Source organism: Balearica regulorum, chromosome 4, assembly GCF_011004875.1.
Source record: "Balearica regulorum gibbericeps isolate bBalReg1 chromosome 4, bBalReg1.pri, whole genome shotgun sequence".
Classification (NCBI taxonomy): domain Eukaryota; kingdom Metazoa; phylum Chordata; class Aves; order Gruiformes; family Gruidae; genus Balearica; species Balearica regulorum.
The window spans coordinates 81887262-81896357 of NC_046187.1; the positions used below are offsets into that span (position 1 = coordinate 81887262).

At 58.6% G+C, this 9096-nt stretch overlaps 1 protein-coding gene across 1 annotated transcript; it reads left to right on the forward strand.

Annotated features, from left to right (window-relative positions):
- Nucleotides 1-6202, forward strand: TEX261 (testis expressed 261). Its single transcript, XM_075752878.1, has 6 exons — nucleotides 1-161; nucleotides 932-1011; nucleotides 1518-1671; nucleotides 3225-3292; nucleotides 4377-4479; nucleotides 4872-6202. The coding sequence occupies exons 1-6, from the start codon at nucleotides 92-94 to the stop codon at nucleotides 4985-4987; spliced, it is 591 nt and encodes a 196-aa protein (XP_075608993.1). The 5' UTR covers nucleotides 1-91; the 3' UTR covers nucleotides 4988-6202.
- The last annotated feature ends 2894 nt before the right edge of the window (nucleotides 6203-9096 follow it).

The following is a 9096-nucleotide window of genomic DNA, read 5'->3' on the forward strand; positions in this document are numbered from 1 at the left end:
TGTTCCGGCGCCGCGTGGTCAGCGCCGCGCGCCGCCGCCACAGCGGGAGCAGGAACCGGCAGCGGCGGGGCCCGGCCCGGCCCGTACCGCCATGTGGTTCATCTACGCGCTGAGCTGGCTGTCCCTGCTCATCCAGGTGGCCTTCGTCACCCTGGCGATCGGTGAGCCCGCCGCCGGGGGTCTGCCGGGGGCCGGGACCCTCGGGGGTGCCGCCCTGCGGGGTCTGGGCCCGGCCGCGGGCTCCTCCCGGGACCTGTCGCGATATGTCGTGTGTTTCTCGGCAGGGGGGTGGCTCCGGGGAGGAGGCAGCCTGGGTTTCTGCTGGGACCGGGTTCGGGGCTGCCGCGCCAGCACCTCCCGTGGGCCGGGGTGTCCCGAGGCCCCCTGGGTGCTCCGGAGATTGGGGGTCCCCTGGGTGCCCCTGAGGTCCTGTGGATCCCCCCACAGATTGGGGGGGGGTCCCCTGGGTGCCCCTGAGGTCCTGTGGATCCCCCACAGATTTGGGGGGGGTCCCCTGGGTGCCCCTGAGGTCCTGTGGGTCCCCCACAGATTTGGGGGGGGTGTCTCTGGGTGCCCCTGAGGTCTTGTGGATCCCCCACAGATTGGGGGGGGTCCCCTGGGTGCCCCTGAGGTCCTGTGGGTCCCCCACAGATTGGGGGGGGGTCCCCTGGGTGCCCCTGAGGTCCTGTGGATCCCCCCACAGATTTGGGGGGGGTCCCCTGGGTGCCCCTGAGGCCCCTGAGTGCTCCTGAGGTGCTGTGGAAGCCCCAGAGTTTGGGGGTGCCCCCGAGGTTCCCTGGGTGCCCCAGAGAGTTGCGGGGAGGAGGGGGCACCCCTGCCCTTCAGGCCCCCCCGGACCGGGTGAGCATGGTCCCCCCCGGCTGAAGGTGCCCCCCGGCCCGTGGGGCTGAGCCAGGCGTTTCTTCCGCAGCTGCTGGGCTGTACTACCTGGCGGAGCTGATCGAGGAGTACACGGTTGTCACCAGGAGGATAATCAAATACATGATCTGGGTAAGTCCCTGCACCTGCGGGAACGGGCGGCTCCTTGCCAAAATCATCCCTGGGGCAGCAGCGGGGCTGGCAGAGCCGTTGTGGTCTGGGGCGTCAGCTCTGGGCGGAGGGGACGAGAGTCAGGAACCTCCGGGTTCCTCTGCCCCCAAGCCGGCTCTGGCTCCCGAGGAGGGAGGTTGGCAGAGGCTGCTTCAATCGGCACCTCGCCGCACCGGGAGGCGGTGATCCTGCCTAGCCCCTCCTGGGCACCACCTCTCCCCGCTGCCTGGGGAAACTGAGGCCCAGCGTGGTGTGTCCTCCCACGAGCCGCAGCAGCAAGGTGGGATTCCCGTTTGGACCTTTCCCACGGGGCCGGTGCCGAGTGGAAGGTGCGTGGGGAGATGTGGTGCCGTCAGAACGCGCTAAAAATCACCCTGATTGCGACAGGATTCCTGCCTGTGCGGCTGCCCACCGTCCTGCTGCCAGCACCCTGCGTTTACCCCAGCAACCCCCGTTCTCTCTTCCAGTTCTCCTCGGCCGTGCTGGTCGGCCTCTACCTCTTCGAACACTTTCCCGGTTTCCTGGTGGGCGTGGGGCTCTTCACCAACCTAGTCTACTTTGGTTTGCTGCAGACCTTCCCCTTCATCGTCCTGACGTCCTCCAATTTCATACTGTCCTGCGGTGAGTGGGGCCATCACCTTCCCGGGGGAGTGGGCGCCTGGGCGGAGGAAACCTCGTCACCCCCGTTGCTGAGCAGGCTCTGGGTGGCAGCAAAGGTTTGGGGTTTGCTGTTGCAGCCCCCCTCCCCCCATGGCCTCTACAAGGACTTTGATCTTTATGCGGTGCTTTTTAATTGCGCTTTGTGATGTGGCTGTGATAATTGTGGGCTGGGCCTGGTGGTGTGGGAAGCGCCTTCGGTTTTGTGCCCCGGCTGGCCAGGATTTCCGAGGGCACCTTCTGCTTCGCCCTCCGCACAGCTCCGCTCCAAACTCGGGCAGCAGCGCTAGGAAAATGACATCCCGACTGGCCCAAAGCTCGGCGTCCTCCCTGCAGACCTCCTGTCCTGAGTCCTGATAAAGAGCAGGAGAGTTTTGAAGCAAACTAAAAAACCCGGCGTGTGTAACTACAGCCTGGCGTCGCGCTGGGCTGTGCGGGACGGCGCGTGTGTGTCGTCATAAGGAGCTGATGTTCCGAGAAAGAAAAGCTTTGAGACAGATATCCACAATTAATGCAGAAATTCATCAGGAGAAAGTCCTGTTCGAAAAGTGCGTTGCCGAGCTTAAATCGGGGATTTTTGTTCTTCACGTTCGCACCTTTCCCGTGGTATTTGCCGAGCCCGTGTCTGCGGCCATCGTGGCTCTGTCCCCAGCTGGGCAAGCCCTGGTGCGAGACGGGCACGAGGGTCTCCCCTCTCCTCTGAGCGGCGGGCGCAGGGCTGCAGCGCGGGGTCGGGCAAGGGCTTCCCTTCGCGGCACCAATGTCGTGGCCGAAGCGGGCAGCTTAGTCGTTCGTTTGCCGCGCTCGGGCGATGCACAGCCAGAGCCGTGTCGTAGGCTGAACCGGGGAGCAGGTCCGCCGCTGGGTCTGGGGTGGTGGGCCGGTAGCTCTGCTGGTTACACTGGGTTTTGGCTGCTTGGGTAGGTCAGATGGTTTCCTTCCACCGAGCTGCCAAGTCTCCCGAGTGTTTTGGTGTCCTGTGCACAGATCTGACTTCTCTGAGTGATTTGTAGTGACACCTCAAGTAGGGAACGGGCAAGATTTCTTCCAGCATGACTTTCTGGATCCTTATGCATATTTCAGGGCGCTGTCTGTGTACGACTAAAACACCTTTGCTCCTCAAAGCGATCACGTAGGCAGGATTTTATCCGCTACTTGCAAATGAGTGTAGCTCTCCCGTGGTGCGTAGCTCAGAGCTGTGTTTTTGGCAGACCTGGGCTCTCCAGGGTGCCCTCTGGGACACAAAGAATAAAGTACCAGAGGGACAAGGGACTCGCCCAGGGCTCCACAGAGTAACGGAACGGGGCTGGGAGGGAGGACTCTGGCTGCTCTCACCATTTCTCACTAGATGTGTGAAAATGTTTTAGCCACAGTAGGATTCCAGGTGCACGGGGGCTGCGGGGAAGGGGACGGGCAGCGGGGAGGAGCTGTTGGAGGTGGATGTCCTCCGGGGGCCTTGCAATAACCGACAGTATTGCTTCTGGGCTGGAGACTGACTTTGTGTTTTCCTTCGGCAGTGCTGGTTATATTCAATCACTACTTAGCGTTCCAGTACTTCGCTGAGGAGTATTACCTCTTCTCCGAGGTGAGAGACTTTGGGAAGGAGTTGATCTGTGTTCTTCCAGCCAGTGTGGAGCTGCTGCTGGGAGGGGGAAAAGAGGGAAATGCAGTAAGACACACTGAGGATACTTTTTGCGGACCTTCCCTGGGGGGTTCCTCTGTTCCTGTTCCCAGTTCCAGGGAAGCCACAGTTTCTTTTCTTGGGTGTGGACTTGGGGCTTTCTCAGCCAGCTGAAGGGCAGAAGAAATACTGAATCTTAACTGCAGAGTTTTGTTCTGAAATGCTAAAAACTAGGAAAAATAGAAAATAATACTATTTTTAATTTTTTTTACAAGCTAACCACAAATCACTTCCCCTTCGGAATTATTACTTCTCGTTGTTTTTATGTCTCTGCCACACTGACTCTTCTGTCTCGCTGCCCTCAGACCTGCCAAGACAAATGTCTGAATTCACAGAGGGGTTCGTTTGGGCCCAACAGTAGCTGCTGGCTAGTGCAAATTTTAAAAGCAAACAAAAACCTTCACCAAAATATAAAAAGCGTGTTGTTTTATTTGAAGTTAAACGCTTCTCCAGCGTTTGTGCTGGTGCGGCAGCTCAGCTCTCCCCAGACCCCAGCGGCTGCTCCCCCAAGTGCCAACTCCTCGGGCTATGGCAGCACCCCACCCACCCCGGGGCAGGAGGAACAAGCCCAGGTCTTGACTCTTCCTTTTAGTCCCTGGGAGGTGTGAAGAGGATTTAATTAGTCATAACGACCCCGCCAATTTCCTGCCTGTTTATTTGTGCTCTTTAAAATTCTGGTTTCTGGGGCAGTAAAGGTTTCCAGGCGCCTGGACAGGAGCAAGGGCTTTCCCTGCACACCCTGTCCTTCTGTGGAAGTTGCTGGGTAAATTTTATCCCCTTATCAGCACCTGAGAGACTCAGGAGAGGTTGAGTGGCGGTTCTGCCCCTTCAGTGCCCTTTCTTTCAAGGGGTTCGGGCAGAAATTTGGGGTGTACCATAGGGACGTTCTGCTGGGGCTGAGGCATCAGCCCGGACAGGAGTCAGCGTGTGAAAGGCCACTGCGTGTGCCGCCACTCGGCTCTCACTGCCTCTCTTGCTCTTCCCGCAGGTTCTCGCCTACTTCACCTTCTGCCTGTGGTTAATTCCTGTCGCTTTTTTCGTCTCTCTGTCGGCCGGAGAGAACGTCCTGCCTTCCACAGTGCAGCCTGGAGGTGAGGCCCGGGCAGGCGCCCGCTGGTTTTTGACAGGGGCTGCGCTCAACAGCCCCCCCACAGAGCGGGGAAAGGGGCAGCGGGTCGGGTAAACCCTTCCAAAAGCTGAGGCAGGAAAAGAGGGGGGCTTCTGTTCCGGCTTTACATCCTGCGTCTCTCCAGTCCTGGGGCCGGGTCGCTTTCCCTGGACTCTCCCTACAGCATAAGAAAAGGGGAGCTCAGGACCTGGGCTCCGTGGCTTACGGAAGCACCCAGGTAGGCTGGATGTGAGCGAACCAGAAACTTCGGGGCTTTGAAGGCGACTCGTGTGTCTCCCTGAAATGAGTCGACCCATCCCGGGGCTCCCGCAGCTGTCGGCGCGTTTGTGTTTGATTGTTCCCTTCTCTCCGCAGACGACGTGGTCTCCAACTACTTCACCAAGGGAAAGAGGGGCAAGCGCTCCGGTATCCTCCTCATCTTCTCTTTCATCAAGGAGGCCATCCTGCCCAGCCGACAGAAGATTTACTGAGCCCCGGACGCAGCCGGTGTCGGCCGCGGTGAAGGAGCAGGGCAGACCCAAACTGTGCAGAGGGCTGCGAGGCAGCGCCGTCCCCAGCCCTCGCTCCAACCCTCCTCGATGTCTCTCGAAGGGATTTTACTACAAACGTATAAACCGGGTGATGGCTGGAGGTGCCAGCAGCGCTGGACAGATGCACGGGGAGGGCTGGCGCCTTTTTATAGAGCTCTGCTGATCCCCGGGACTGCGTGCAAGAAGGATGTTTGGCTCCAGCTGAGCGTGAGGAGGGTCCGTTTTCCCCAGCGCTGCCCACCCCGCTCGGGGACCTGGAAATCGTTGTCATCTGCAGGGGTTTAAAGCCAGGAGTTTGCACGTGGTGTAGTTTGGCTGTGGGGAACCGTTCCCTCGGTGTGGAGGCAGAACGCGCTTGACATTTAACTGAGGTTTACACAGAGCCATTAATTAAACAAAAAAAAACAAAAAAAAAAGAATAAAGTAACCAAACTGTCAAACTCCCACGTATTCCCGCTGGGAGCCTGCCAGCGCTGGAGGATGCTGGCGTCCCCTCTCCACAGCTGCGGGGAGGTGACCTGGAAGGACTCGATGTCGTTTTTTTTCTTTGATTTTCATGTTAGAAATACCCACTCTTCTCTGGTTTTGCCGGAAGGCTCCCTGAGCGGCCAGGATGCTGCGGCAGTGCTGGCCAGCAGGGCGAGCCCCGGGAAGCTGTTCCACCGAGAGCGATTCTCCCTCCACGCGAGGGGAGCGAGACGGCGAGCGAGTGGCCTCGGCTCCCCTTGGCCGTCGTAGACGATCGTACTGAGAAGGAGGTGAACCCTTTGTTCTTGTTCCTTGTAATCATAAAAAACCCCCTTTTTTCCCCCCTTTTTTGCTTTGTTTTTGGTCACCTTCGGCCTGTGCCAGAACTAGATCTCCCCGTGCCAGCCAGGAGCCGTGTGTGCCTGTAGCGCAGGAACGCCCCGGCTCTGGCAGCGCAGTTTCACGGTTCGGGAAAGCTTTTTGAGGAGTTTCTGTGGAAAATGGCTCATATTGTGGCCAGAAGACGAAGGTGAGGCGCTGAGTCCTGCCGCACCCCTCCCTGCCCCCGAGTTTGTTCAGGGCCCACTAACACTGGCGTGTTTTGATGCTGATTTAGTAGAAGTGTGGTTTCTGTTTGAGAGCTGCTCGTCTAATAAAGGCTATAGGTGAAGCTCGCTGTATCGGAGAGGATCGGTACGGTGTTGTCCCTCCGGCTCACAAACATTTGGCTCCTGTGTTGAGTCGGTGTCACATGGGAAAACCGTCCTCTGTGCCTGCTGCTTATTTTTTATTTCATTTGCGAAATAGCGGAGGACGAGAGAGCTCTCGAGAGCACCCGAGGGCTGCAGAAGGCCCGTTGCAGAGGCCCTAAGCCCCGAGAGGGGTCAGCAGGAGGTGTGTGTTTTTGGTACAGAGCTCTTTGTTATTGGGGAGTGAGATAAATGAAGGTAAAAGCACTGAAAGCAAAGCAGAGTGATCAGTCGCAGGCAAAGCACTCGAGGGCAGGGGTGGGAGAGACCCATTGGCCGTGCCCTTAGCGCTGGGAAGCTCCCGGAAAAGCTGCTTCGTGCTGTAATTTTGCTTCAAGGCCACAGGGTGGGGGACGCTGGGCCCGTGCTCTGTCCCCTGCCCCGGCTCGCTGCCACCTGGGCGAGCAGCGGGACAAGTCAGGCGCTTTTGCTCCCTTCCCTGATGGACAGGTTTGACCAAATTTAGGCTTGAAAAATAACTTTCCAGTGGTGGAGGAGGGATGTGGACGCCGGCAGCGCTGGGGGTGGCGCGGGGAGGGGGGAAGCTCCTGGACGTGGGTTCACAGCTCTGCTCCGAGCTGTGTTTAACAGTTTCCAGCCCCTCGGGCGCAGCCAGATGGGCCAGGGCAGGCGAGATTCACTGGCCCGGGGCGGCAGGCAAGGCAAACCCCCCGGGCTGCGGCTGCATGACATGCAGGGCCGAGGATGGCAGGGCAAGCGCCGTGGCTCTTGCCAGCCTCAGGTCGGGTTTTAAATTTAGTTTTATCCCTGAACAGGATGCAGGAGGGATGGAAAACTCCTCGGGAGCTGTCACTGCCACGGCAGGGAGGGCAGGGCAGTGCCCCAGGACTCCTGCTGCTGAGTCAGCAGATAGGATGTAAATGGGGAAGATCAGTAGCTTTAATGTCCCTTCTACCGAGTTTTTTTTATCCTTCTTTTCCCATTCCCTTAGCCAGAAAGTGAGGGTAGATCACTTTGTCTTTTTCCAGATGACAAGTCCATTTTTCCTGACTACTGCTTGCGATTGTGGAGTGTTTGAGATGTTAATGACACGCATTTCTTTGAGCTGAACCACATAAAGTCGCATAACCGGGTAATAGCGAGCGAAACCCTATAAATATTTAAAAAGCGAGCATCAGAAAAAGCCCCCTCGAAGACTCCGGCTGTGTGGGGAGAACGTAAGGCCACAGGGGCTGTGGGGACCGCGCTCGGCTCCTGCTGTAAAGCTTTGGGGCTGGCTCCTGAAAACGCACCCTCTCCATCAGAGCACCCCATTCCCTGCCCTGGGGACCCCGGGAAATCTGGTGACTCGGGGAGAAAAATGTCACGTTATTCAAAGGGGGGAGGCAAGGATGCTCCAGGGTTCACCCGCAGAGGGTTTGCGAGAAGCTCCAGCTCTAAAAAGAAGTGTGAATTACCACTTTGATGAAGTATTTAGAAGTCATGTATATTAATACGCAGCTGCCCTCTGAAGCGTCTCTGCTCGGCAGCTCTCCCCTGGCTGTGGTGGCTCCAGCGACTTGGGGCCGGTGTAGCCGGCGGGACACGGCTTTCCCGTCCCGCGGGAGCGGAGCCGGCATTGATTTTCATGGATGTTTGGAGGGTGTAATCAGGGGAGAGGAATTCACTCGATACGGAGCGGGCAGAGCGCAGGCAGCGCGGCGGTGGGAAAGGGCAGGCTGCCGATGAGTAACCGCACTCGGGCCGCGACATTTCCCTCGACGGCGCCGAGCGGGTGCGTGGGGGAGGCCCAATTCAGCGGGGATCGAAACGCGAGAGCCGGGCGGTGCTGGGTCCCCCGTGATGGGAATTGCCCAAAAAGCTGCATTTGGAGACATTCAGCTTGGGCCAGGGACAGGGGGGAGCTCCCCAGGCTCTCCAAACTGGTCAAACTGGTCCCAGCGCTCTGGTCCCTGCGGCTCTTGCCGCCTTCTCGGGTAAGAGGGTCTGTTCAACAGACTGCCGTTCATCCTTCAGTCTGGTGAGCTCGTAGGGCTCGGGAGCAGCCTTTCCTTGTCTGCTTTCCACATGGCAGCCCTCAGGTGTCTGGAGAATCGAAAGGGCAGGATGAGAAACGCTCAGTAATTAGAAAGATAACCTCCTTGCCTTAAATATTTCAGTTCAAGTTGTCTATGCCTTCGAGAAGGAGAAAGAAAATGTATTTTTAAAAAAAAAAAACAACCACAAAGCAGAGATGGAGTGCTGTAAGACAGCAGCCTGTCCTGGCCGTCCTTGGGAAATGGGGACGGCGGCTGCCGTGGGTCCCCCGGGAAGGGACCCGTCCCCTCGCCCCTTCTCCGATGCCACCGTGGCCAGCGGAGCGGGTTTCCTGGCACGTCCTTATTGCTTTGGGCCGTTCAGTCTGATCCCGGACAGCTCTTTAATTATTGCAAACAGGCACCACGAGGTCGCTGGCTGGAAGGTACATAAATGCAGACTACAGCGAAGGCGTGCATTTTTAACGGGGAGAATAATTAACTCCTGGAAGGAAGTGTAACACGGAAGGGGGACCCTGGGGAGCAGCCGCAGTCCCGGCCACCCCTGACTGCGCTCATTCACAACTGAATCAACTCTGTAGAAAAGAAAGAAGGGGTCCTGCCCGCATCCTGCCTGTCCCCCGTCCACAGGCGCTGCCAGACGTGTGTGCCTGCTGCTACAGGGGCCCGAGCCCCCACAAGTGACCGGCAGCACAAACCTGCCCTGGCATCCTCGGTGGCCCCTGCACCCAGGGAAGGGAGGGTTGAGGACCCACCGGCCTCCCCCGGCACCCAGCTTCCCCCCAAAACCACTCTCCGGGGGGGGGTGCCGATGGCCGAGCCGCCGCCGGGAGCT